Raw genomic sequence first — 27,439 nt, 5'->3', positions numbered from 1 at the left:
GAACAGGGAGGTCCCTGTATTATTGCCCTAGTCTTTCTCCCCTAGTGTAGAAAGCTCAGATAAACACGCTTAAGAGGGAAAAAGAAGGCAGCCTCCCTTTGCTGCCTTTTCTCTTGCTGTGGGATGAGATTCTCCTCTTCGTCTGTCATCCTGAAGCCACAGACACATGACGGCTGAGAGCCTCGTCACCAGAGCCTCTGCCAACTGAGGGACTTCATGAAGAGCCTTTGGGCTGCTTTTCAGGATAGCCTTCACTGTCACACGCTAGGTTTCTGCTTGACCAAAAAGATGCCTGAAACAAATGAACCAATCTGAGTTCACATTCTTAAATATAACTGCTGTTTTTAATACAGTCTGAACATGAAGTCTTGGACCACCAGGATGTATCTTGTGCCAAATAACACAAGCTAAGTAAAACACAGAGGTGCTTCACTCTCAATTTGCCTTTTTAAGGTCAGGAGAAAGGAAATAATTGCGTACTCTATTGTATATTGTAAAAGGACTGTTGGAAAGTGGCTTGGTACTTAGCATCCTTGTTTTTCAAAACTCAGTTTGGGTACCTTTTCTACTATTAATGGGGGCATTCTCTAGTATTGCTAGCATGAACCCAGTGACATCTTCTACAGTATTAAGGGTATGCATGTGACACTAAAATACTCAGCAATGCTAAAAAAGGATTTTACCAACTTCCAGTGCCTTTGAGTGTTGTACTGACCAAGGGCTGCCATCAAAGTCATTCTGTATTTCTCTCTGTTCTGTCTCTGTAGTGCTCCTTCTAGCATTTGATGTCTGCCTCTTGCAATTAGCAATTAACAATTAGTCCCATAGGTCTCAGGAAAGACTGGTACTAGCAGGAATGCCAACATGGGTGTTGGCTGCAGAAAAGAGAAGCTTCCTTGCACAGCCCAAGATGCAGTTTATATCAAGCTAGATTCAGGCACGGCTACAGTGGGATATGTTACCCAGAGTCCTTTGCCTTCGAGTAGTCCTTTTCTCCCCTACACCGATTCTGCCTGCCTCCTTGTATTTTATAGCAGGCATCTTGGGAGGATTCCACTGGGATGACTTTTAATAGGAAAGTACCAAGCTCGGCTGGTTTCTCTCCCATCTCTGGAAGAACAGGCATCTCATTAACATGCCGCTGTGGTCATTGAGTATCATTTTCCATAGTGCCCGTGTTCCAGTGTTCACCCGTGTTAAGGAAATGCTTCTTCCCGTTGCAGATATCAATGAGTGTGAGACTCCTGGAATCTGCATGAACGGACGATGCGTGAACACTGATGGCTCCTACAGATGCGAATGCTTTCCCGGATTGGCTGTGGGCCTAGATGGACGTGTGTGTGTTGGTAAGAAACAAGCCACATCCTGATGTATGATAAGTACTCCAGGAGTCAGCAATGTTTATCAATTACGAATGTATCCTACCCTAGCAAGTGAGATACAAAGATTTCTGCTGAACAATGTTTTAACAAATCCAGTTCTCTTCTTGAATAAATTGGACACTAATGTTAGGAAGAGAAAAGTAAGGTTAAGTAAAGGAAAGGCAGGGGAATCCCCACTTTCCTTCTCTCTTTTCTGCATATATATCTGCCTTTGATTTCCTCCCACATTCTTTTGTGGATAAAAGTCTTTAGAGTTGGTTTGTAATATGCATACCATTTTATGGTGAACATTTTACTAGAGAGTTAAATGTCCAAAGGAAGTACATAGTGCCACAGAAATATGGATAATTCGTAAGCATGCAATGACAGTTTTATACGGCTTGGAGATTCATTAAATAACAAGACTTTTATCCAAATCATTTTTTAAAAAAATACTCAGTAAGCCCTTTGATTTAGGAAAGGATTGAGTGAAGCTGGAAATTCCTTCTCTAGAGATAAAGATAACACAGCTTAGTTGACCAACCTCTGCAGGTTTATATAATGAACCTTTTACAGATTAAACTTTCTCCCTTTTGGAAAATAAACCCAATTTAGACATTCAATAACTGCCTGTTTATTTTTTGAGTAAGCCCCATTTCTAATAAAGGTCTTATTTATCACCATGTGAGATCCAGCCTTCATGCAGTGTTTATAAAGTTCCTGGTCTGTGCATGCCTGAGGAAGACAAAAATGAGTGAAAAATAATCGCAACACGTAAGGGCCTCACCGTTTGCTCAGTTACATCATATCACCAGAGGAAACTGGCCGGTGTTGGCCATCTGTCCCCACTGCTTGGACACTAATGAGCTTTTGGAGTTTTGTATTCATTTTGTTTCTTTCTCATTGTCAAGTACTGAAAACACAGGCATTCTCTGTGACTTAGAACAGGGCAACGGAGAAATAAGGGCAGCGTTGGTGTGGGGCTTTCATCTGAAACGGCAGTAGAATGACGGGTACTTCCTCCCCTTTAGACACACACATGCGGAGCACATGCTACGGAGGCTACAGGAGAGGCCAGTGTGTGAAGCCGTTGTTTGGTGCTGTTACCAAATCGGAATGCTGTTGTGCCAGCACCGAGTATGCCTTCGGGGAACCCTGCCAGCCGTGCCCTGCACAGAATTCAGGTAAGTGGCAGCATGGAGGTGGCCTCATCCTGCCATCTTTCTGCCACCATCCATGGGCGCTACTTTCCTGGAAGTTACCGGGAAAGGCTGTGCTATGCTCCCAGGGATATCTTGTATACCCTTCTGGGGTCTTGGCAGAGGCTAGTCAGTGTCTTGATGCAAGTTACTCTCCCCGTCCTCACAATTATTTGCCATGTGCCTCTGTAGGGCCCACCCCACCTCAGTCCTGGTCACCTTCCCGGGAACACATGCCGTTTCAGGATGCTTGCTTTTTTGCAGGAGATGACTATTAGAAAAGCAGAATTTTACACAGTGTAAAAGTAAATAACTTTCAGATGACCCGAATATTCCCAACAGCTCCCCAGAAGGCCATTTGTAATTTTGTTCACAACCCACATGTTGATTTTGGTGCACTCTTCTTAAATGGTTTTATTCAACCTTAGGGAAAAAGTATTTTTCTACAGTTTAGGTGGTATGCATAGTGAAAAACAACCAGGCCAGTGAGCCAAAATTCTGCTTCCAAATTCACGGGCAGAGAGGTTTGGGAGAGATTAGTTATTTTGCATAGCTTTGCTCATTTAAGTATTTGAAAAAGACTCACAATGATAAAAATAATTATTAAAATGAAATTATATGGACAAGGGAATTCTTAGTGTTCTAACCTACAAAATAAATTTCATTGGATGAAATGGAAGGTCCTATGCAGATAGAATTATTTAGACTTGTAAGGAAAAAATAGTTTATTGAAATATCTCATGCTGCCTCCCATATGCAAATTGTGTGTGTGTGTGAGAGAGAGACAGAGACAGAGACAGAGAGAGAGAGGGAGAGAGAGAGAGATACAACAGTAGGAAGGGGCGGTGAGGTGGGAGGAAAGAGAAAGTAATGAAGTGTTTGTGTTATGGAAGCAGAAACAGGGGTAGACCCTTTGGGAGACAGAAGAGATCCAAGAAGAGAGGAAGAAGATGTTGGGGTAAAACTGGCATACATTTAGGAAGAAAAAATGTAGCTTGTTGAAATGAGGATGGTCAATTTTTACTATGTGAATATGATCTTTGGCCGTTGACTTTTACTGTTCTAAAATAAAGCTAGGGCTAAATAAAACACAAACAAAAACCAAGCTGTTAGTGAGTTTCCAGGTAAGATTCAGTTGTTTCATCTCCTTCCTTCCTAAGTGAAATTCATAAAAATTAACCTAAGTATGATTTTTCAGTGCTTTTTAAATAAAAAATAACCTTTGAAATTACAGTGCTTGAAATGAGTATCATAAGAAGCTAGAATAAAGGGAAGGCTTTAAAGGACATAAGGGATGCCACTGGAAAGAGGGTTGCTTTGGCTGGGAATAATTCAGATTATCTGTATGTCGTCAAAAATCAATTAAATGTACCTTTAATACACTTCAGCAATATGCAAATGGTCATTTAAACCAAATGACTGCATAAAACGCTACAGTCGTATATTCTGCCCTTGGTTGCACTAATTTTTCAAAGTGCTTTTCTCATAGACTTTGAGTTTACGAGACAGAAGCGTGTCTGCAAAGCTATAAAAGATGACAATGCACACATTGTGAGCAGAAGCGCACTGTGTACGGTTCTTTGCTTTGACACTTTCCCCTCTGCACCAAGAGCACTCAGGGGAATGACATGGATTTAGGAAAAGGTCACTAAAGAAACCCAGTTTCTTGAAGCAGTAAGTCTTAGCGGAAGGTAATTAATTGATAGGTAACTGGAAGCCAGTGTTCGATAACTTCTATCGTATTTGTGCTTTTCTGTCTGAGGATATTTGCATGGAAAAGGTCCACAGGACAAAGTTTTTTTTTTTATCACATTGGTAGTTGACAAGAATGTCAAGCCATGGAAGATCCTCTTAGGCTCTCCCTCATCTCAGGAGAGGGTGACCTAACGGGTACCAACAATCCCTAGAATCCATTAGTCAACTGGGGAGAAACTGCAACCATGTGAGTTTCCAAGGTCACCATGTGCTGTGCAAGCCAAGGGGCCTGTGAAAAGCTGTGCCACTGGCTCCTAACCCAATTCCTGTGGTTCAGCTTGCCTTCTCACCCCCTCAGCCTCCAACCATTTTTCTCTCTCAGAAAGCAGTCAGCCTTGGGAATGCAGCTCTGGGTTGTTTCTATGCTGCCTGCCATATTGCTGTCTGTGGCACTACCTTGAGGGAAGCTTAGGAAAAAGTTAAGAGGGTGAACTGCCTGTGTTTATGTTTTCTCATTAACCCAGAGAGCTTCAGTATGGAATGAGTACCCAGAGGGGAGGGATTTGCTTCTAGTCATACGTATGTTAGCATTCAGATCTCTTAGTTACACAGAGCAGTCGTGTCTGGGCCAGTGGTGAGCACAGTGACCAGGCTGTGCCGCTGTGTAGGTCAAGTATCCACTAATTGGGATTAACTGTGAGAACACTGTCCACAGAATTATCATGGTTTTGCCTTCTTGCTTTATTATGCACCTCCATGACCCTGCTAATAGTTGAGGGTGTGGGAAGATACTAAAATTACATTTTTGTTCTGGTTTTTGTCATCTTTCAGTCTCTGGCTTTTAAATATACAGTGGCTGACATGTTCCTCCTTGTCTCCCTTTGGTCTCCTTTTAAATGCTTTTTTAAAAAAACAGAAACGTTTTACTGCTTATCACAAAACACACACTTTGAAGGATTAAGCCTTGTCTTCCTGGAACTCACTGACCAGGCTGTCTTTGAACTTACAGAGATCCTCCTGCCTCTACTTCTCAAGTGATGGGATTAGAGGTGCATGCCACCATACTTAGCTAAAATATTCCTTTTTTAAAAAATTTTATGTTTTCCAAACTCATTGTCTACCATCATCAGAAGTAGAGAAAGTGTTTGTTCCCCTAATGTCCCATTCACCGTGTGCAGCCTCTGTATGTGAATCCGATTCTGGCTGCCAGAAACCGTGGGCCGGCCAAGGTCTATCTCTTCTCTGTGCCTTGTCTAAAGTCTGGTTCCAGGTGTTTGCCTTGCTCCCGGTTCACCATTATGTTCCTCTGAATGCTGTTAGAGTTGTCTATGACGCTTCCCAAGTACCAGAGAGCTGATCCTGTCACAAGTTTGGGCAGCAATTCTGCACACCTCAGTTTATAAGAAAGAAAGAATGATCTTAGCATTTATCAAGATTTTCCTTGGACTCACCGTGGAAAGTGAGCATAGTACCCGGATGATTCACAACTGTACTCGCACATGAGCTTGGATGCTCTGCTGCCCAGAGAGTCTGAGGAGGACTGAGGACATGTGAGAACCCGATTGTACTGGAAAAACAGCTAGAACTGAGAAACAGGACTATTCCCAGGATGGCAGGGAAAGTTTTATTAACAGCTAAGAAACCGCATTTTAACAGGCATGCCTCACTGTACGTGCAAAGTGTTCCCTGGTGAACAAAATGAGTTGTAGGAAAAAACACCTTTTCCAAAAACGCTTTGCCCGAGAAATTGCTATGACTTCCCTGTATCCTTCAAAGTCCCTTTCCTCAGTGGTGCAGAACACTTAAAATGAAAGCCCAGTCTGAAGGGGACTCCCCCAGGAGTTCCTCCCTCTTCTGTTAGCGCTTTAGCTTGGTTCTCCTTGCTTTTGAGGAAATGATTGTGTGAGCCAAGGGCAGAATTGACCTGTTTCTACAGACGGCACTCATTGATTGTCTGATAATTTATTGCAGCGGAATATCAGGCACTTTGCAGCAGTGGACCCGGAATGACATCAGCAGGCTCTGGTAAGGAACCACTTTGAAGTTCCCTGACTTAAGCATGTGAAAGGCAGTATTGAGCCTTCTGTGGGTATTTAGTTAAGCATGTGAAAGGCAGTATTGAGCCTTCTGTGGGTATTTAGTTCCCGTCATGACACAGTCTGGCCCGACACCTTGCTGACCATCGCAGGTGATGCATGTGGGTTGCCTAGAAGCCCCCACGGCAGAGCTTCTGTGGCGCCCTGGTGGTGGTGGGTGTGGGGCTTTCTCACTGGCCTTTCCTGGGGACAATTTATGGAGAGTTGTAGATGAGATACAACGGCTAGTGTCACTCATTCTAGAGAAGTGGGAGCCTGAGCCTTTTATGGGTTTCCATTATCAAATACAGCTGAGGGTTTTAGATTGGACAAGACTTTATCCATTCAGTCTAAAAGATTTCTTAATTGTCAAAGGTTTGGTAATAAGACACCACTTAGATTTTCTAGCAAGGAATCATATCAGCTAGCTAAGTTGGGAGAAAATAAAATATTTATAGGAATGGGAGAGATTTAGGGTATCATTAAAAAGAATAGAATCAAAGGAGACCACTGAGAAGAGTGTAAAGATGGTGACAAGGAGTGACTTCCTCACTCACACAAAACTCAGCAATTTGACTAGGGGGGTCTGGGGGAAAACCCCGCTGGCTCATTCACCCACCATATGTGTGGATGTGTGGATGAGGAGGGAATAGTGATGAAGGGGGCTAAGAAGGGTGATGAGGAGGAGTCAGTGGGGGTCAAAAAAGCCCTGTTAAGGCCACAAGCATGAAGCAGATGGCAACCCTGACTGATAAAGGCCATCCTGCCACTCTGTCACCCTCGCTGGTAATGGAGAGGTCTGCTCAGTATGTGTGAGCACAGAAGTGTGCCTGGCCTCCTCAGGGCCAAAGCAGAGGCTCTCCTGTAAGGAGACCTGATGACAGACCACCTCACAGCGGGGAGGGAGCCTTGCTTCAACACCAAAGTTGGAGTCAGTAAACACACGATTCCTACTTTAATTTGAAGATATTGTTGAACTTAAAAACTTGAAGCAAGGGCATGATGTAATCTCCTTGCTGGCAGGATGGGAGGTAGAGGGAAGAGGGAAGAAGGAAGAGGTGGTGTCATGTCAGGGACTTGGTCCTGTGTGTCCTCTGCCTTCATCCTGGTGCTCGGATCATCCAGCACATTGTCATCTTCAGCTTGATTCAGGGATGATGGGTGACCCTGACAGTCACAGCTCCAGGTGGGGGGAGACGTGACTCATCCTACAGTGGGAAAAAAGAGAGAAACATTCTCGTCCAAGTGAGCCCACTGAGACGTCCCGAGGTCACCGTGCATGCTGTACTGCTTTGTGTTGTTTTCACTTAATGTCTGTTTTAGAATGTCACTGACTTTGAACTTTTTGGTGGTGTAGATATAAATGAATGTGCATTAGATCCTGACATTTGCCCAAATGGAATTTGTGAAAATCTCCGTGGGACCTACAAATGTATATGCAACTCGGGATACGAAGTAGACATAACTGGGAAAAACTGTGTCGGTAAGGAGTTCAGCTTACTTTCGGTGACATTTCTGGACAGCTTGTGAGGAATCACATGCCCGATTCACTTGGTAAAAGAGACCCTTGTGAAGGGTAGGAAGTGCAAGTGTCTGGAGCCTTTCTCACATGGCCACAGCGCCATTCCACCGAAACAGTTCTCCCAACTACTCATTAGATTTAATCAGAGAAAGTACAGCTTGTTTTCAGTAATAACGACTCTATGTTGGTTTTAACAAGCACCCTTTTCCATGCGATAACAACCTTTAATGAGGGAAGAATCCAGAAACTAAGTAAATCATTTGGTTGGGAATAAAACAGTCAGCCTAGGGCACTGGTTTTTCCCTCCAACATTCTTTAGTAGCCTAGGAACAGCATTTTCTGAGAACATCTTCTGTCTGGAGTGACACACAGCCATATGTTGCCTGAAGTTGGGCTTTTAAAACCAAGATACTTACGCTCGTGGGGAAGGGGTGCACACATTCTGATATGTATGTAAAGTAGTGCGTTTTTCTACTTGGAGAACAAATATATTTTTGAATATAAGCGAATAAACCTTTATGGACTGTGATGCAAATTGATAAGCTTTAAGATAAACTAGAAAAAAATCTCAGATTATGTATTTTTATTCCCATTCAGGGATTGGGGTTAGGCCTCCCACTTTTACTGTGGTGGGATATGAGTTTTGGTTGGGAAGCTCCCTGTCCAAAGAGCTGATCTAACTTTGAAGCAAGTAATTGATTATCCAGGGATAATTCAGATAGATATAAAACTGCTCACTCTTCCAGTCTGGCACACAGTCTATCAAGTATCAATAACTTGTTGTATGTGTACGAAACTCTACTGCTGCCCGTACGGCGTCAGAATCTCCATGGGCTCAGACCCAGGAGAAGGAAAGCCCTGTCTTCATATTCTCTGACCCATTTGAAGCCTCCTGGTGTTTGGGACTCTTGGAAAATAGTTGTGATCCTTATAGTATTTTGATAGATTTTTGGTGTTCCACTTACTCAGTAGAAACATTACTTCTTGTCTGATTTCTCATATTTTAAGCACTATATATGCATGTATTATATATAAATATATAAACATGTAAGCATATATATATATTGTCTATTAAAGTCTATTCACTGCTGTGGTTGGAGTAATTCCCCATGGTCTTCTCCTCCCAGTGCTGGGATTACAGATGTACACCATCATATTGAGGGTGCTTTCTATTTATTTAGTTCCTTACAGCAGTCAGACCAGTCCTTTTGATTCTAATACTGCAAATCAATTACAGAAGTAAAGATAACTAATTTTCAGAGAATCCAAGAAGTGAAATAAATAGCATCCAGAAGCTTGAAGCTTTGTAGACACTTAGTCCGGACAAGAATAACAAGCTCCCATGTGGGTTACGCCAATGGAACAAGAGTCTCGCCTCTTTGGGGACTTGATTATACCTTTAGGAATTTAAAGCCCTAACCTAAATGGCATTGCCCGCAAGGGACAAGCTCTTTCCAATGTCCCTGTTTGCTGTCTTTCCAGATATTAATGAGTGTGTGCTGAACAGTCTACTTTGTGACAATGGACAATGTCGAAACACACCTGGAAGTTTTGTCTGTACCTGCCCCAAGGGATTTGTGTACAAACCTGACTTAAAGACCTGTGAAGGTACCTGTGCTTTTGCTCTTCCCCTGTGCACGTTCCTCTCTGGGAAAGCCATTAGAGCACCTTAGGAGTCACTTGAAGTCACTTTAGATAACCAAGCCAGTTCTGTGGGGACTCTCTGCTTCTAAATGGCACTGCACAAACTCTAGCCACAGACAGCACTTACTTGCTTTTGGCGTTTTACTCCCCTGTCTGTGGTGGTTTCAGAGCGTTCATTTCTATTCGTCTCTAGCTGGCATTTTCATTTGCCATCACTTAATAGATGAAGAAAATGTCGTGCATGTATAATTTGAATCCATAATTCTATCCAGATTTTTCTGAATACGAAGACTCACTCATGTGCCAGTTTCTATACTAAAGAAATATGCTCAATTAGTATTTTGACATTCCTTCTAGTTTGGCCAAACCTGTTTAGGCCAGCTTTACTATCTAATGAAGAATATGTGGTAGCAATTAAGGCCAAAGTTGAGGTATGCATTTTATGCTTAAGACCAACGTTCAGTAGTCATGGGGACCTGGTTTTGTTTCAGACATTGATGAATGTGAATCGAGTCCTTGCATTAATGGAGTCTGCAAGAACAGCCCTGGGTCTTTCATTTGCGAATGCTCTCCTGAAAGTACTCTGGATCCAACAAAAACCATCTGCATAGGTATTTATCCCTCTGAGAATGATTTTTTTCAGTGTTTATCAATAAGCCAGTTCTCTTACGTTCAATGGTTGCTTTGACTGCCACAGAAGTTCAGATATGGGAGAGACGTTAAAATAATTATTACTCCCCTTTCATAATGTTATTCTAGCTGTAACTCCAGTGTATATGTTGGGTTTTTTGATAAGATTCTGTTAAATGTACGTCGCCCCCTCTTTCTGCAGAAACCATCAAGGGCACTTGCTGGCAGACTGTCATTGACGGGCGATGTGAGATCAATATCAATGGAGCCACCTTGAAGTCCGAGTGCTGCTCCTCCCTTGGCGCTGCCTGGGGGAGCCCGTGCACTATATGTCAAGTTGGTAAGAGAAGCAGGGCATGGCTCTGAAGCCATCTCATTGGCCACTCCACTGACTTAGGTCCACGTGAAAAATTTAAAGATGACCTTGACAAAAATATTCCTGAATGGGACACCAGCAAAGTATCGAGGACATCTATTTTATGCGATTCTGGTCAGGGTGCCATTTTCTATTTCCATGTGGTCATGTGATTAGCTTGTAGTGCTTCCCCTGGAACACCAGTTCCTGCAAGCTGGGCTTTACTAGTGGAGACCTCTCATTGCTGCTCTTTTATCTGTGCAATCCTGTGCTTATTCACAGCAGCAAAATCCACTCCTGTCCCAGGCCCCCCCTCCAGTTTCTCCTATTTATCATGTCTTAGAGCGATGTCATTAATATTGTTTTGTTTCCCCACAGATCCCATATGTGGTAAAGGGTACTCGAGAATTAAAGGCACGCAATGTGAAGGTATTTCTTATTACTTATAAACCTTAAGTGTGTATGAAGAAAGTTTGTGTTAGCTTGGCGTCAATAAAGATGTAAGGGGACTTCACAGCGAGGAATATGATGCAGAGAAAAAAATTACTGAGAACCGCAGATCAGAACAGATGTTAAATGCACAGGCCCTTGCCAGTGTTGGATCACTCTGGCCCAAGGACAGCATGGCTGGCTATGCTTTAGAACCATGGTGCATCTCTGAGAGTGGCTGCATTTTCAAAATGCTGTCTGCAAATCAGGAGCCAAAAAGCAAAACATTATTTTTTTTCAAAGACTGTAAAATTTGCATTCATGGTTAGCCCCACCTCTTTTTATTGTGGTCGCTTGTTTGTATCACATTCCTGGGTGATTTAGAGGGGTGAACTCAGTTGCCTCTGTTTTCAAGGTCCATGTGGACCCTCTCCAGTTCACTGTGATTCTCTCTCATGGAGTCCTGAGTGGATATGGGTCATGGTGACTAACATAGCCTGACATGACACAGCAGCTGAAATGTTTTAAAAAACAACAGTCCCATATGTGGGGTAAAAAATGGAGGATTTTTTTCCCCTGTTAAAACAAAGAGAAATCCTACAACCCCCACCCAAGGGCTTGCTTGCCAAATGATGACTGAATCCCTTGGCGTTTTTTCTGGTTCAGACCAGCCGTTCATAACTTATCTGAGCTTAACAGCACATTTTGGTATACAAATGGCCAAGGAAAAACTCCGAGGGACAAACCCCTCACAAGTAGTCTCGACCTCATTTCTGTTTAGTTTGCTTTCAGGAAAGCATTGAGACTTTTCCTCAACACTCTTGGCTTAGAGAGAAACCTCTTTAAAATAGACGTGTGTGTGTGTGTGTGTGTGTGTGTGTGTGTGTGTGTGTGTGTGTGTGTGTGTTAACCAAAGGCTCTCAAGGCTCTCCCCTTTTGGCATTTAGATTGCCTTTCTTTGGATTAATTCAATGATGTCTGTTTTTCCAAATTAAGTGCAGAGAACACACTGCTCTGTGAGGCATACTGGGAAGGATCAGTAGGCTGGGGAAGCACTGGTGGATGACAAATGGATGGTCATGCATGTTGTCGCTCCCTCGCCCAACCAACCACATGGGCTCAGTACTCCTTCACTGGCCCACATATGCCACAACAGGATTTGATTTTTATACACTCAAGTTCAAGCTTTTCCTTCTTTGATAATTTGTGTCTATTTCCAGTCATCTTGTCTCCTAATGATAACTATAAACCCCAGAACCTTACTTACCAGTGCTGTCCCCCAAACCTTTGGCCCCTGTCTCTACAACTCAAATACAACTCCCAGAGGCCAGTGTAGAGACTCCTAGCTTTAGTGAGCAGACCCACTGCTTGCTATGAAGACACAGACGTTAACACGAACTGTCTGGAGGCAAGCTAGTGTATTGAGCTTAGCAGGTTCAGAAAAGGTCCTCTCTTTTGTAAAGATCATTGTGAATCTATGAGTGGGGTAAACCAGGATTAACTTATACAGATATACTGACTTAATGCTTTCTTTTTCCTCTTTAGATATCAATGAGTGTGAAGTATTCCCGGGAGTATGCAAGAATGGCCTGTGTGTTAACTCCAGGGGTTCCTTCAAGTGCGAGTGTCCCAGTGGAATGACTTTGGATGCTACAGGAAGAATCTGTCTTGGTAAAGATGAATGAGATGCAGTTGGACTTTTGGATACACACACACATACACACTCGCGCACACACACACACACACACACACACACACACACACAAGTTCAGCTCATCGGTTAGGAATCTATGGTGGTTTTCTTGACAAACTCTTTTTCTAACTCTGCTGAGGTAAGGCTTTCTTCCGTGCTAGTCTTTCATTCTTCAGTGCAGTGCCAGCACAGCCGCCACTGTGCAGCCACCCACGTGCTCTGGGCTGTAGAATACATGCTGAGTGGCAGAGGGGAGAACATTTGCGTGTAATGGGGGACCACACCCCATTTCTTTTAGGCTTGTGCTATAACTGATAGATGCTTCCTTACAGGAAACCCCCATGGGTATCAAGAACAGAAATCCTCCTGGGGGCAGCTAGGTAAAGGGGATATAAAATCTCCATCACCTCTATCAGTTATGTGGGAATCGTCATGCCAACTGCTAGAGTCCAGGGAACACGACATATCCAGTCATCCAGTCATCCATCCCAGTGACATGGAAGACACTTGAAGTCCTCAGAAAGATGCCCCATGACTCTCAGCTGTGGTATCTCTCTGACTCCTAGTGTTATGACACAAGTGTCTCCCTACTTAGCCTTTGACTCTGTAAATAATGTCACGCGTAGTACATATCTGATGCTGAATCAGACTGAAGAATATCCCTGGTGAAAGACCACGTTCTGTGCTTAAAAGACTGTCAATACAGTTGAGGAATTTTGATCATTTACAAATGTGAACCAACCTTCAGACATAGAATTTTAAAGTGTTCACACAATATGGAACTGAAGCAGGGTTCAGAGCTCTAGGTCCTTTGTAACTAAGGAAATCAGCAAATCCAAGCCCAAATCTTTATTTATTTAGGAGGGACCTTATTTAATGAAGCATTCTAGATTCTTAATTGAAAGGTGGAGTTTGCTTTACATTGCCTGCATTCGTCTGTGAAACTCAGACATAGGGCTGCCTAAATGCTGTAGAGGGCTCTTTTAAAAAGGCACTGGGTAACTTGAACACTTAAGTAAATAGTTGCAGCCACTTGTGGAGACAAATGAGAAGGAAGACACACTTGAGTGATGCTTCGCAGTTCTTGGGTACATAATCTCATCAGAGCATCCCAGTGCTTCCTGGGAGACGGGCACAACATCATTCGACAGGCATGAAGATTTGGGATCAGGCATAATGATTTTGCTATGAGACAGTGAGTTGAAGAATAGTCCCAGAATCCAGGTCTTCTGTCCCCTGGTCTGCTGGCCTCCTCCACAGTTGCTTAAATTTGGGACTGGGAATAGGAACATACACACACACACACACACACACACACACACACACACACACACACACACACATTTTAGAAGAATGGGTGGCGTTTTTTGCCATCTCCTCTTTTGTCTTAAGAAGGGAAGCCCTCTCTCCAGATTAGTAGTCCGCCTCTCCAGAAACGCAGTAAGTCTAAGGCTGTGACGTTTGAGCGGTAGGTCCATCCCAGCAACAGCGAGTTTGTTCATAGGCAAGAGACGCCAAGATATCATGGACTACATGCGTTAGGGAGGAACATGACTTTACAAGGAGAAGATGCCCACACTCGGCAAAGTGGCACTTCTCGGTCATTAGCTGCCTACATACAACTATCAGAAAACACCAAAAGCTGGAAGGGAGCCTTTCATAAACAGGACATTTAAACATGTCTGAAGAAGAGAGTAAAATCTTCATTAGCTGGAATGCCTACCACATAATCTTGGTTTTCAACTAGAAAAGAAAATGTAGTCATGAGTATAGCAAATTAGCATGTGTTGTATTTTCCCTAACAAAGGTAGGTAGCTTTGCACAAGGAAGGGCGGCTCTCCTCAGCCTCCTGCCCTCTCTGACAGATATCCGCCTGGAGACCTGCTTCCTGAAGTACGACGACGAGGAGTGCACGCTGCCCATTGCTGGCCGCCACCGAATGGATGCCTGCTGCTGCTCCGTTGGGGCAGCCTGGGGAACAGAAGAGTGTGAGGAGTGTCCATTGAGAAACAGCCGGGAGTATGAGGAACTCTGTCCCCGAGGACCCGGGTTTGCCACGAAAGACATAACAAATGGGAAACCTTTCTTCAAAGGTATGTACGGTGCTCCCTGCAGCTGCTGCTGCTGGTGTGTGTGTGTGTGTCCATGTGTCCCTTTTGTATTCAAGAATCTCTTTAAATTACATTAGTGACATATAATGCTGAGAAATAAAAGTAACATGGATTATTTGTAAACTTTTTAAACCTCAAATGACATCTTTAAATTCTCAAAGTCATATAAAGATGTATCCAAGAAAACCTCAAAGAGCACTGAACAAGGGCCTTATTCTGTTGCCATGCTGGCTGGGTCGAGGGACAGGGAGAGGGTGAGTGCGTGAGTGGGTGAGTGGGTGAGTGAGAGGAGAGGTGGGTGAGAGGATGGGTAGCTCGGTGGCTGGGTGGCTAGGTGGCTGGGTGAGTGGCTGGCTAGGTGTAGTGGGTACTGTATTTGTCATTGTCCATATGCTTTAAGTAGCATTTGGAGTTCAGGCATTCATTGGCCAATGATGATCAATTGCCCGCCATCTCCCAGGAAGTGACCAGCACGCTTCCTTCAGTGTTCTCTTAAGATGTAGAGGTCAGAAAGACTAGGGATGTTTATGAAGTCCTAGCCCTGGATTTATCCATAACATTTCTGAGGTGGATAGTGATAAGACCTGAAATAAAGACTCTCCAACCTTCTGGGTTTAAAGTGTGGACCCCTGAGTCATCCTGACCAAATACCCATAACGCTTTTCTTCCCCATTCTGTTTTCCTGAAGACATTAATGAGTGCAAGATGATACCCAGCCTCTGTACCCACGGCAAGTGTAGGAACACCATTGGCAGCTTCAAGTGCAGGTGTGACAGTGGCTTTGCTTTGGACTCTGAAGAGAGGAACTGCACAGGTCAGTCTCCAGGGGCAGGAAGGGAGGAGACTTCACATTCTCCCTCTTCTGGGTCACTTCACCTTGTAAGGTTGTCCCTGCCCTCATGTTGCCCCCTTCTGTTTTTCATGCAGACATTGACGAGTGCCGCATATCTCCTGACCTCTGTGGCCGAGGCCAGTGTGTGAACACCCCGGGGGATTTCGAATGCAAGTGTGACGAAGGCTATGAAAGTGGCTTCATGATGATGAAGAACTGTATGGGTAAGTTTGTGCTTGGGAAGCAAAGGACTTCGAGAAGCCTGGATTCCTCACAGGCCGTGTTCCAGGCAATTCCTGCAGTCCAGTCTTCTGTCCAGCGAGGGCAGTCTGTGGCCGAGGAAGACTCATACAGGAAGGCACTGAGGGGCTAACAGTCATGGGTATCAGTAGCCAGGATTCCCAGCAACTGGGGTTGGAAAGGGGAACAGCCTGGTAAAGGAGAACAGGGTACCAGCATCTTCAACATGGGGCATTTCTATCTTACAGATATTGATGAATGCCAGAGAGATCCTCTCCTCTGTCGAGGAGGCATCTGCCACAACACAGAGGGAAGTTATCGCTGTGAATGTCCTTCTGGCCACCAACTGTCTCCCAACATCTCTGCGTGCATTGGTAAGAAGCTCTTTAAAACCCTTGTGTGATGTCACTTATTTGATTCAGACGTTTATGTGTCTATGCTGTTCTTTGCTTCTAAATAGACATCAACGAGTGTGAACTGAGTGCCAACCTCTGTCCCAGCGGGCGTTGTGTGAACCTCATTGGGAAGTACCAGTGTGCCTGCAACCCGGGCTATCACCCCACTCACGATAGGCTTTTCTGTGTCGGTGAGTTCCAGCCTTCCTTTTAGTTCATGGTGCACTTTATTTCATCTCTTCGTAAAAGCCGTGCATTCTGACTTCTGTCTTCATTGCTAGATACCTTCACTTAATCTTTCTTATTTCACGGCAAGTCCAATTCTCCCAACAGCCCCCAATATTTGCGCCTCACTTCCCTCTTCAAAGAAGCAGATGAATGAAAGATTCACGATCTGCTGTGTGCTCTTTGAGAATGAACATAGCATATGCATGAATTAACCCTGGGGTGAACTACGTGTAGCAAGTGCCGTAGAAAGCACAGGAAGACGAAGTCTCTGCCTGGCTTGGTAGAGATCATTTAAAGATTCCAAAGAGTGACCAATGACAAGAAGAACATGGAATGTTCGTAGCTTACCCTGAAACAGAAGCCATGTCTGGCACTCCCTAAGTATGGGTTTTTGTGGGACAAGAATTTTGCTTTGTGGTTGGTCCTCTGTAGGTTTAGTTTCCCCCGTGAAGAGTGACACAGGAGGCCCTGTGGCTTTATCATGCCCAAAGTCCAAGTGAGATTGTGTAAATGCTGCCAGTTTGGGCCTGGCTTGGGGTGTACACCATGTGGAACTGCCAAGTCTCAGACGGTTTCCACCCACAACCATAAATCAGCCCACATTCTTTTGAAATCTAGCCAAGGTCAACTCAGAACTTCAATTCAGGTTCTTGCAAAGGATCAGAACCCCAGCCCACCAAGCCTTAATTCGTGTTTATGATTGAACCAATGACCAGGAAGATTGCTCCAAGTGTAAACACAAAAGAAGGTGTCTCTGTCAGTTGTATGCTGTACTGGAATACCCGACACTGGCTAATTTATAATGATAGAAATTCATTGCCTCACAGCTCTGGGAAGCAATAGCAAAGTCCTGGCATTGGGAATGGGTCTTTTTGCTACACCAAAATGAAAAGGAAGAATGGCCAAATTCACCCATGTCACCAAAGCTGCCCAGGAGGGTGGGGTCCTCATAGCTTAATAACCTCCTCAAAGCACCACGCCTTAGTACTTGAATGGTGGTAATTAAATTTCAACAGCAGTTTGGGAGAGCACACATTCTAATATTCTTCTCACTTCTCTTAGACATTGATGAGTGCAGCATAATGAATGGTGGTTGTGAGACCTTCTGCACAAACTCTGACGGGAGCTATGAATGTAGCTGTCAGCCAGGCTTCGCGCTGATGCCAGACCAGCGATCGTGCACAGGTGAGCAGCTTTCCCCACTGCCTGTGTCTCTTTCAGTAACAGTCCCCCAAGCAGAATGGCTCAGAGGCCTGGGCTTCAGAGTGTGACAACGACGGCTCAAGTCCTCGTCTGTTGCATATTTTAGCTGTGTGTCTTCAAGCAAGACACTTAGCACCAGATGTTCATTTATAAAATGTAGGTGAGATTGTGGGAAAGAGGAAGAAAGTTTAGCATAGCACTTGTCGGTTAATAATTGGACTAGAAAGCATTTTCTTGGTAAACAGAATTTTGAGAGTTACATCTTGAACCTAATTTGGTGCAATTCTGAGTGTGTTTTCTGCAGCAGCCCCATGACCTGAGGATTTGTGAATCTGCAAAACCTCAGCTTCTAGCCAAACCTACTGAGTTGAAAAGTACAGGGCCATCTTAATCATCCAGGTGTTTGGAGAGAGCCGAAGTTTGAGAGCCGCTCTCCTAACTTATACTATCTTACTACCTTATGCTGGACGAGACAGGTAGCCAACAGGAGATAAAAAGTAGAATGCATGACTCGGACTTCTGGCTCTAGTTAAGAAGAGAACTTGAACTTGGGAAACACATTGATTTTATTTGACCTTTAAACCCCCACTCCCACCCCCACCACACACGCATTCAAAACTCACCTCTGTATAAGTTGACTATCCAAAGTTAATGTTGGAAGTAGCCATTTATAACTGGACAGTGATAAAATATGATTCATAATCATTTTGAATGGTGAATTTATGTTTAAATTCATACTGATAGTCTTTTAGACCAGTGCTGTGTCCTTGGACCACACACTGAGAATTTTGAGATTGGCTGCCTCCTCTCTCCCTGGGATAAACTGATCTCTAATCTATACAAAGCTTCATTTGAATTTAGGGTTAGGAGATACTCATGTTAAACAAGTGGGCTGAACTTCGTTACATTGGGTCAGTTCATACTTCCTCCCTGAATAATGGAGCCAATATATTGATACCTGTATAACGTGTAGCTGTTGATTTTCTTCTTCCCAGACATTGATGAGTGTGAAGATAACCCCAATATCTGTGATGGTGGCCAGTGCACAAACATTCCTGGAGAGTACAGGTGCTTGTGCTATGATGGGTTCATGGCGTCTGAAGACATGAAGACTTGTGTTGGTAAGAAAGAAGGCGGCATTGTCTAACTGTTCAACCACAGTGTTGAGAAATTAACAGTAGGGAGCAATTCCTTCCTATTTCCTGCTTCCTGTCCTGCCTGCTAACTCTTTCATTATAAGCTGGCTGTTTGAAATTTCACCTTGGTCAACTGCTGGCAATCTCTGTGTTCTAGAAGTATTGTTGAACTTAGAGGATACAGTTCGGTCATCTGGAACCAGGCCAATCCTTTCTGCAGGTCTTACTTTTCAGCAGCAGTTAGCTGAGAACTGTTTTTGCTGTGTTATTGAGGCAAGACCCAGTGGAGCCCTACTCCATTCCCTGTGAAGTATAAGACTTTCTAGTTCAGCTGTGTGGGAAAGGGCGCCATTGTTGGTTTCCTGTGAATGCCGGGGAGGGCTGCTCTTCCATAGGCCCAGGCTTAGAGTTTATTCTTCAGTAATCTGAGAATAATGTCAGACCCAACTTTCTTCTTTTATCTTAGGAATCACTGTATTTTTGTTGCCTTATGTCCAGGGCCTGGAAAACATTTCTCTGGCTTATGTTCGCTTTTTACCTCTTAACTTCTTTTTAGTTGTTTCTCATGAGAAGGTCATTCCCTCTTGGCCACAAGTAGGAGCCTAGGGTGGGTTATGAGCACACCCATTTCGTGGATGGGTGCTTTGCCTGCATGAATGCCTGTGTATCACATGCATGACTGGTGCCAGGGGAGGCCAGAAGGGGACATCAAATCACTTAGGACTGGAGTTACAGACAGTTGTGAGGGGCCATGTGTGTGCTGGGAATCGAACTCCTGGTCCTCTGGAAGAACAGCCAGTGCTCTTAACCACTGATCCATCTCTTCTAGTAAATTGTAGGCATCACACAGACAGAACCACAGTTAACTTACCACAGAGAACGTTGTCTCCTAGAAAAGCCATCACATGGACAAGCTTCTGTTCAGCAAGAGTTAGTGAGTTACTCTCCACCCTAGTAACAGGCAGACTACAGGATTAGTCAGCACTAAGACGTGTCAGTATGAATACATTTTTTTTCTGAGAGAAGGCATCTAAATATAATATCTTATAATGTTTACTTCCCAAGCTTATCATTTAGTGAACAATGTCTCAGCTTTTCTTAGCTTTTAACCATAGTTCTCTTATCTCAGGGAGAAAGCATCCATTACAGCAGAAACTTGGACATGTGAATTGTACTTATGTCTTACAGATGTCAATGAATGTGACCTGAATCCCAACATCTGCCTCAGTGGGACCTGCGAGAACACTAAAGGCTCCTTCATCTGCCACTGTGATATGGGCTACTCAGGGAAAAAAGGAAAAACGGGCTGCACAGGTACTTTTCCTGTTTCGTATTGATCAAAAACACGCCACGTAGCCAAGAAACCGCCCTAATAATTCTAACTTGACACACGTTTTAAAACTTACATTTTTAACTGCACTGTAGGTATTTCATGTGCCGAGTTTCCTCAGTTTAGCTTCTATGCCTTTGAAACTCCCCATGCTTTATTAGAACCAACCTGACAGAAGCCATCCTTCTACCTGTGAAAACGATGGTGTGTCGGATTGGATAAGTTAACAGGACAGAGTGTAATCCTCATAGGCTAAGGATCATGCCTTCAGATCACGTTAGTGATGGGATCTTTATATGTTAGGGATCATGCCTTCAGATCACGTTAGTGATATGATCTTTACAGGTTAAGGATCATGCCTTCAGACCATGTTAGTGATGTGATCTTTATATGTTAAGGATCATGCCTTCAGATCACGTTAGTGATGTGATCTTTATATGTTAAGGATCATGCCTTCAGATCACGTTAGTGATGTGATCTTTACAGATTAAGGATCATGCCTTCAGACCATGTTAGTGACCATGCTGGTTGCTAAAGATTCATAGCTCTTTGTCAGAGAAACCTTCTTTTGCCAACAATTCATTTTGTAACTGAGATTGCTTTTCAAAGTAAACACCCTGGATTTTATATTTCCTTACCAGTCCTCAACTTAGAGTACTTGGGTACACTAACTTTTTAGCCTAAACAAGTTTTATCTGTGTGACTTAGCTAATGCCATAAAGGAATTGAAATAGTCACAGTTTTCTTTTTTATTATCGTTAGCGCTTAAGAAACCCTTACGCAGTAGTTTCAGGAGACTATTGTATTAAATACCAAATGGAAGAAGCCGCTCTGTGCCATGACGTTGTTTTATAAATATTTAGATGTTGCCTTCAACCATGAAATAATGAAATTAAGTGCATGTAATGGTAGAAAGTAACTTAAAATTAAAATTAAATAGCATATTAGAGATACAGATTGTGACTTATAATTTAAAACATAACGGTGACCTTGAACTAGGTAACTTTAAAAACATTTAACAAGTAATTGACTGGACTTGAATTCTAAAAGCTGCTTGGCAAGGCCTTGTGACTTAAATATTAAAACTGGCATATTGGCAGTTTGATAATGTATGAATTCTCCTCTTTACTGTATCAGAAAACATACAAAATATATTTGTCAGTTATAAAGTGATCGTGTTAATTGTCCAACTTACTTAAACATGGCAGTAATGTGATTGGTGGTTCAAAAGTGACAGGCTGCCCAAGCCATTGAAAGAGGCATAATACTGACACTCTTTTATGCCCCCTTGCTGGTTGTCATAGAAATCCTTTAGGGTCCTTTGTGGTGAGAGCTCATCCACAGAGATGCTAAGGTACAGATGTCGCTCAGGTTCCGCATTGTTATCAGCTTCCAGTGTGGCCATAAGGCTTGCTCAGGGATTGGGGCCTGGCAGTGGGAAGAGGCGGGAGACTAACTCTGCTGCACTGTAACGAATAAAGGAAAACAAAGCTCACTGAAGTTCAGGCAGAGGACCATGATGATCATGAAGAGACAGAGTCTCTGGCAGAGACTTCATTGGCTGGAAGGGAAGGATCTGTAGAGCTCCTTTTACAAAGTCCATTTAACGGGCAAACACACAGAGGACGGTCATTTTAGGTCTTTTACCATGATGAGTGACATAGTTGTATCATTACAGGCAAAAGAGATAAGAGTATGGGAGCTTACTGCTATCCCAGATAACAGGCCTAGAGGCAACGTGAATCTACTGAGGCCTCTATGTAACGAACTGTTCACCACACGTGCATAAAAATCCATTTTTAAAGGGAATTTTTTATATAATTGAATATGCAGAGATGCAAAGGCTGGGGGACAGGACATGCTCATCGTGGGCTGGATAAGTCAGTGTCAATGTTACAGCACAGAAGTCACCTTTAGTGAGCCCTATGAACAGGAATATACCCAGGGAAACACTGTGGGTTTGTTTTTTTTCAGAAGGGCCAATACCTTCCTCTTTTTTTTAACTGCAGTCTCAAATGACTTTTCAGTTTGACATTATCCAGCAAATACTGTAGGAAGATGCCCCAAATTTTGTGACCTCTTCAATATCACAGTAGCATAGTTTATGATATTCTTTTCTGAAACAGATGAATTCTTCAGGTCCTCCCACTGTTCTGTGATCATGAACTAATCATCAGAGTCATCTGACTTTAACCAGACAACCCTCTTGGGTAAAGAACTCTGCAGAAACCTATGGGAGGAGGGGCTGCATTAGGTTGAGAAGAAAAGATCCCCTGGGAATAATCCTGTTAATAGCAGCCAAAGGTATCACACTGGACCGGAAATGACTTACACAGACAGGAACTGGCAAGCCTCACATACTTGAAAACACATTTTTAAAAATCAGCCAAAATGTCTTTTTAGTCCCACATAACTAGGTCTCTCTCAGGCTGGTTTCAAGACAGTATTACTCATAGCTTCGAGCACCGTCAGGTCACCTTGGTGATGGTCCTGTTAAGGACAAGTGTTTGTAATGTCCCAGGCAACTGATGTAAACTGAGATACTTTTCCTGCCTAATTGGATAAGCAAGACACACTACAAATAACAGTAAAAAGAAATGTTGCAACTGTGTCGTAGTACATACACTCATAGACACACTCATACTCACACACACACTCACACAGACAGACATGCACACCCACACACACACCACATACATGCACATACACCACACTCACATGCACATACACACTTACAAATCATATACACACACCACATACACATACATGAACACACTCACCATAATCGTGTACGTACACTCACACATATGCACACAAATGCACCGCATACACACACACACACACACACACACACACACACACACACACACACACACACACACCCTGCTTATTTGGATAGAATTTTTAAAGTGAGTACCCTGGGAAGCAATTATTAAGAACACATATGCTGTCTCCTCAGGAGGGACTTTGTTTCATGAGAACTAAGATCACCCTCTGGGCTCCGTTACAGCTCTGTCTGAATACTTCAGCTCCCTTGTCATTACTGATTGTTTCCATTTTAACAAATAAACATGTCTTCTTCTCCCAATCACATCGGCAGTGTTAAGAATCCACCCACTGACTCACATTCCCAGCCCACACAGATGCTAAGCGCTTCATTTTTTTCTCCTTAAGCTTTGTCCAAATTGTGGATACTGCTGAAGGGAATGTTTGATTTAATGGAGAGAGAATGTGCGTTTGCTTGGAACCTAGGACGCAGATCCTCTGTCTTTGGCCTAAGTGGGTGGGGTCACAGCTTTCCTGTGACCTCTGCTGCTCATTCTAAGGAACTGTAATGGGAAGAAGATAAAGTCATTGCCGGGTGCCACCCAAGTGGGTCCTCACTTTCACAAGCTAATTTTTAGAACCCACCTGGCATCACACGCTCACTTAACCAGTGGATAAAATCAGAATTGTTGAAGAAGCAAGATTCCCTTTCACATGCGAACTGTTTCTGGCGGGTCTCAGAGTCATACTCTTCCGCACCATGGCCGGTCAGTTCCTGCTGCTTTTCTTATCACCACTAATTTTCCTCCTCTGGCTGTCAGCCTGTGGAAACTCCGTGGGTGTTCTCTTCAGTTAATAGTCTTGGCTCAAATTTTGACCTAAATTAAGAAATCCAAGTAGCACTTGCATTTAAGCTGTCATGCCCTCTTCCTCAGCCCCTAATTCTAGAGATTCCCCATGTGCCAGCACCACGGACTCAGGATCCATGGGAGGGATGCTATCTGGGGGCAGAAAGACAGGCGTTTGTAGGTAGCATGTTCTCTGTCTGTATGGTGGCCGTGGAGGCTATAGAAGTTCAACATGCATCTCATACCTGTGTGACAGATTTGTGGGCATAGGCATAGCCCTGCCACAGAGTCTGCTTGCTGCTCACCCTTCCCCTTCATGGGGCCCTGTACAGAGGACCTGTGTGAGCCTTTGTGACTGAGGACCTGTGTGAGCCTTTGTGACAGAGGACCTGTGTGAGCCTTTGTGACCGAGGACCTGTGTGAGCCTTTGTGACCGGGGACCTGTGTGAGCCTTTGTGACAGAGGACCTGTGGGGTTAAGGGGGTTGCAGTGTCAGCCTGAATTTGAATTTCTTTGCTTTGCTTGGCTTCCACTTATTCTGAAAAATGAATTTTCTGTCTGGAGCAAACTTGTGGAGAAAAGAGAACATTTGTACAGAAAGAGACGAACTTGGCAGACTTGTGCCGTTTCCTCCGTGCTATTGAAGAGCGTTTCAGTGCGGTGCTTTTGTTTGCTTGTTTTCCTTATGGCTCACTTTCCCCTGCACTTGCCCAAGTCTGCCATGGAAACAGTTAATTAGTAAGAGTTGGTGTGTGTGTGTGTGTGTGTGTGTGTGTGTGTGTGTGTGTGCATGTGTAATCCATACTCGTGCTGCCTCTGTTCACTCAGAGATGTTTGCCCTGTATGACCTGCTCTCTTTCTCATCTGCTTCTCACACACCGAGAACATACGCCAGTTAATATGATGCATTAGGTTCACAACATGAGACCTGAATATCACCCTGGAACCACTGCTTCCCAGGCGTCCCAAAGCTCACAACACACAACACAACCTCTTGCAAATAGAGTTTCTTTCACTTTGAAAGCATGGGCAAACTTTAAAAATATTTTCTTGGATTAGAATTTTATATTAAATTTCAGTAATAATGATTAAAGGAGATTCCTCTATCGAGAGAAGTACAAGTGCAAGATTAAGGGGAAAGGTAAAGAGCACATGAAAATAGTGATGTCTTTGACCATTAGACAACTGGACAAAGGCAGGGGGAAAGGAGATAATTAGGGTTGAATATGGTTCAAAGACATGATATACATCTATGAAAATATAACCAGATCCACTTCATACAGTGGATATATATATATGTATATATATATTAATAAAAAGAGCCTGGAGAGGATAGTATGCAGATTGATAGCCTCTGAATAACTGAAATTATACTCAAGGAGGTTTGTGGATGTTTCTCTGAGTCTCATCAGCATTTAAGTCTTTAAAATAAAATTTGGAATAAAACTGAAGTTACTAAAATAATGATCTTAGTTACACATCCATGTCCCGAGGGAGGTGTCAATAGCGAGGGAAACCAAGTCCAGGGTAACCCTAGCTTCACCTTTTACTGGCTTTGGGGCTTAATCCCTGCCTTCTCTAAAATTTAAAAATCCCTAGAGCAGAATTCTAGCTCTTTCCACTTAAAAATCTTTCTTGGTTCCGTATCCATTACTTTTCTTGAGGGGATGGAACACCCAATAGAAACAACTGAGGAGGAAGAGGATTTATTTTGCCTTGTGACTTCAAGGGACACTTTATCATAGTGGGGAGGGATGACAGTTGAGCTGCCCTACCCGTGGCAGTGGTTTGCAGGATGGCATGTCTTGACTGACCAGGAAGCAAGTGTCATCTTCAAGTCTGGCCTGAGTGATCACATCTGCTGCCTATGTCATGGTAGCAAAGCCTTTCAATCTTCCCAAACAGTGCCACAGCTGGGCAGCCCGGGGTTACACACAGAGCCTGCCTGTGGGACATCTCACACTCAGGCCTTAGCAGTTCTGTAGTGTCTGGGACAGCTCCTTCTTTCCACCAACAATTACTATGACAAAAGGAGTTAAAGCAGAACTCCACAAAAGTTATGATTAGTGTATTACCTTCTGAGGTGTGGGACTTCCATGCCTAGGAACATCTGTGTTGGTTCTGTGGCGTCTGTTAGACCAGCCTAGGGAGGCTTACTTTTCTAAACGCCTATGGGACATTCAGCACAATCATCCCTACGTTGGCCTTCTTTATTTCTGTGGATGTGTGATGGGCTCTGTTGTCCAGTTACTTAGGGCTCCAGTCACGAGTTCAAAGCCTGCCCTATGACCTCTGTCGGTTCATGTGACTGTTGAGACCATATTAAAATCTACTGAAACAACTTGCTATAACCATTAAAAAATTCTTCCCTATGTATTTTCGTGTCATGATTATCAGTAACATCACAAAAGCATTATATAAGAAAACCCTGTCGTTATTGTATTTTGTGCTTCCTCCTAAGACCATTCTAAGCTTAAGGTAGAGCAGTTGGAAGGTATTTCTTAACCCTTTCAAGTCGTTAAACTGAGTTCTGTGAGTAAACAACAGGGTTATTGCTTAGCTGGTTTCTTTCTAAAGTCACCACTTGAGTGATCCCTGGAAATTCTTGCCACATTTCCTAGGCCTGTCTTAGGCTTCTTGACCCAAGTTCTGTGTGGAGTATTGGTTTCTACTTAGAAATCATAGTGTCATAGCCATACATTTTTGTTTCTAGTAAGTAGCAGAGTTAATCATGAAGATAACCTCTTACACGTTGAGTTTGAGGAAACAAAAAAAGTTACTATAACATTTTTATGTAGTCTACGTTGGGTAAATTTGAAATGAAATATCAGAGAATGAAGAATTTGAAATTGTTTTTGACCTTTTACTAACTTGACCTAATCTGGTATTTCTTAATTCTGATGAAAGTTCTCTCTAGGTTGACTTGAGTTTTACACGAACTATGCAAGACTGCAGTGTGATGCATTCTCTCAGGAAGTAGAGAAGAGAGACTGGCGTATTTGCCTTAAGCAACATTTTCTGTATATGATTGAAGTGATAATATCTAAAATAAGAATCCTATTAAAGTAAAGCATATTGAAACAAAAATACTTTAAATTTAAGAATAAATAATATATCATTCCAAAGTTTTCTGATATGTCACCATATCCATTTGCCTATGAAGATGTGATAAATGTGTATTGCCTGTAGTTGTCTTAATAAAATGTATTATCAATAAAAACATGACCATGAACACTACCCAGAAGGGTGTTGGGTGACTCACTTTGTCAGTTGGAGAGAGGGTCACTTTTCTGAGAGGTGGCTGGGTGCTCACATTAGAAATACACAGAAGGATGGGACCAACAACAAATGCAATGACCGTGTGTGTCATTCTGCCTTTGTAAATTAAAAGGCAAAGTTGTTCAACAGGGAGCTCAGCATCTGTGTGGATACTTAGTTGTCTACATTGCACCATGGTGAGGATGAGAGAGAATCCCCTTTCAAATATTGCTACGTCATTTAGAAGGCCCCAAAAATGCTTTTGTGCAGAACTTTTTCCTAAACCACTGATTGTTTTTCAGATATCAATGAATGTGAGATTGGAGCACACAACTGTGGCAGACATGCTGTGTGCACAAATACAGCAGGGAGCTTCAAGTGCAGCTGCAGTCCTGGCTGGATTGGAGATGGCATTAAGTGCACAGGTAAACTGGAAAAATAGCACAAGTTACATTCATGGTCTACTACATGGATCCGAAACATAAAAGT

At 43.2% G+C, this 27,439-nt stretch overlaps 1 protein-coding gene and 1 long non-coding RNA gene across 5 annotated transcripts in view; one reads left to right on the top strand and one right to left on the bottom strand.

Moving 5' to 3' along the window:
* The window catches only part of Fbn1 (fibrillin 1), a 196,585-nt gene that overhangs the window by 117,736 nt on the left and 51,410 nt on the right, over positions 1-27,439 (top strand). For all 3 annotated transcript variants that reach the window (XM_006234935.3, XM_008762203.3, NM_031825.2), the window contains 18 exons: positions 1,224-1,346; positions 2,393-2,545; positions 6,227-6,280; positions 7,688-7,813; positions 9,335-9,460; positions 9,988-10,107; positions 10,329-10,466; positions 10,860-10,910; positions 12,456-12,581; positions 14,469-14,696; positions 15,403-15,528; positions 15,642-15,770; positions 16,035-16,160; positions 16,247-16,372; positions 17,472-17,594; positions 18,608-18,733; positions 19,937-20,062; positions 27,253-27,375. In XM_006234935.3, coding sequence (XP_006234997.1) covers positions 1,224-1,346; positions 2,393-2,545; positions 6,227-6,280; positions 7,688-7,813; positions 9,335-9,460; positions 9,988-10,107; positions 10,329-10,466; positions 10,860-10,910; positions 12,456-12,581; positions 14,469-14,696; positions 15,403-15,528; positions 15,642-15,770; positions 16,035-16,160; positions 16,247-16,372; positions 17,472-17,594; positions 18,608-18,733; positions 19,937-20,062; positions 27,253-27,375 — 2,250 coding nt within the window. The remainder of the gene's footprint in view (positions 1-1,223; positions 1,347-2,392; positions 2,546-6,226; positions 6,281-7,687; positions 7,814-9,334; positions 9,461-9,987; positions 10,108-10,328; positions 10,467-10,859; positions 10,911-12,455; positions 12,582-14,468; positions 14,697-15,402; positions 15,529-15,641; positions 15,771-16,034; positions 16,161-16,246; positions 16,373-17,471; positions 17,595-18,607; positions 18,734-19,936; positions 20,063-27,252; positions 27,376-27,439) is intronic.
* Positions 21,233-24,052, bottom strand: LOC120101649 (uncharacterized). Of its 2 annotated transcripts, XR_005502416.2 has the most exons (3): positions 23,938-24,052; positions 23,490-23,722; positions 21,233-21,544 (listed from the first exon to the last, which is right to left on the bottom strand). It is a non-coding gene; the product is annotated as an uncharacterized LOC120101649 (long non-coding RNA). The 2 variants fall into 2 exon arrangements; XR_010065361.1 differs by having other exon boundaries at positions 23,490-24,020.

This window comes from Rattus norvegicus, chromosome 3 (assembly GCF_036323735.1).
Source record: "Rattus norvegicus strain BN/NHsdMcwi chromosome 3, GRCr8, whole genome shotgun sequence".
Lineage (NCBI taxonomy): Eukaryota > Metazoa > Chordata > Mammalia > Rodentia > Muridae > Rattus > Rattus norvegicus.
The sequence above is the reverse complement of the archived record's forward strand: the minus strand, read 5'-3'. Positions and strand labels throughout refer to the sequence as shown.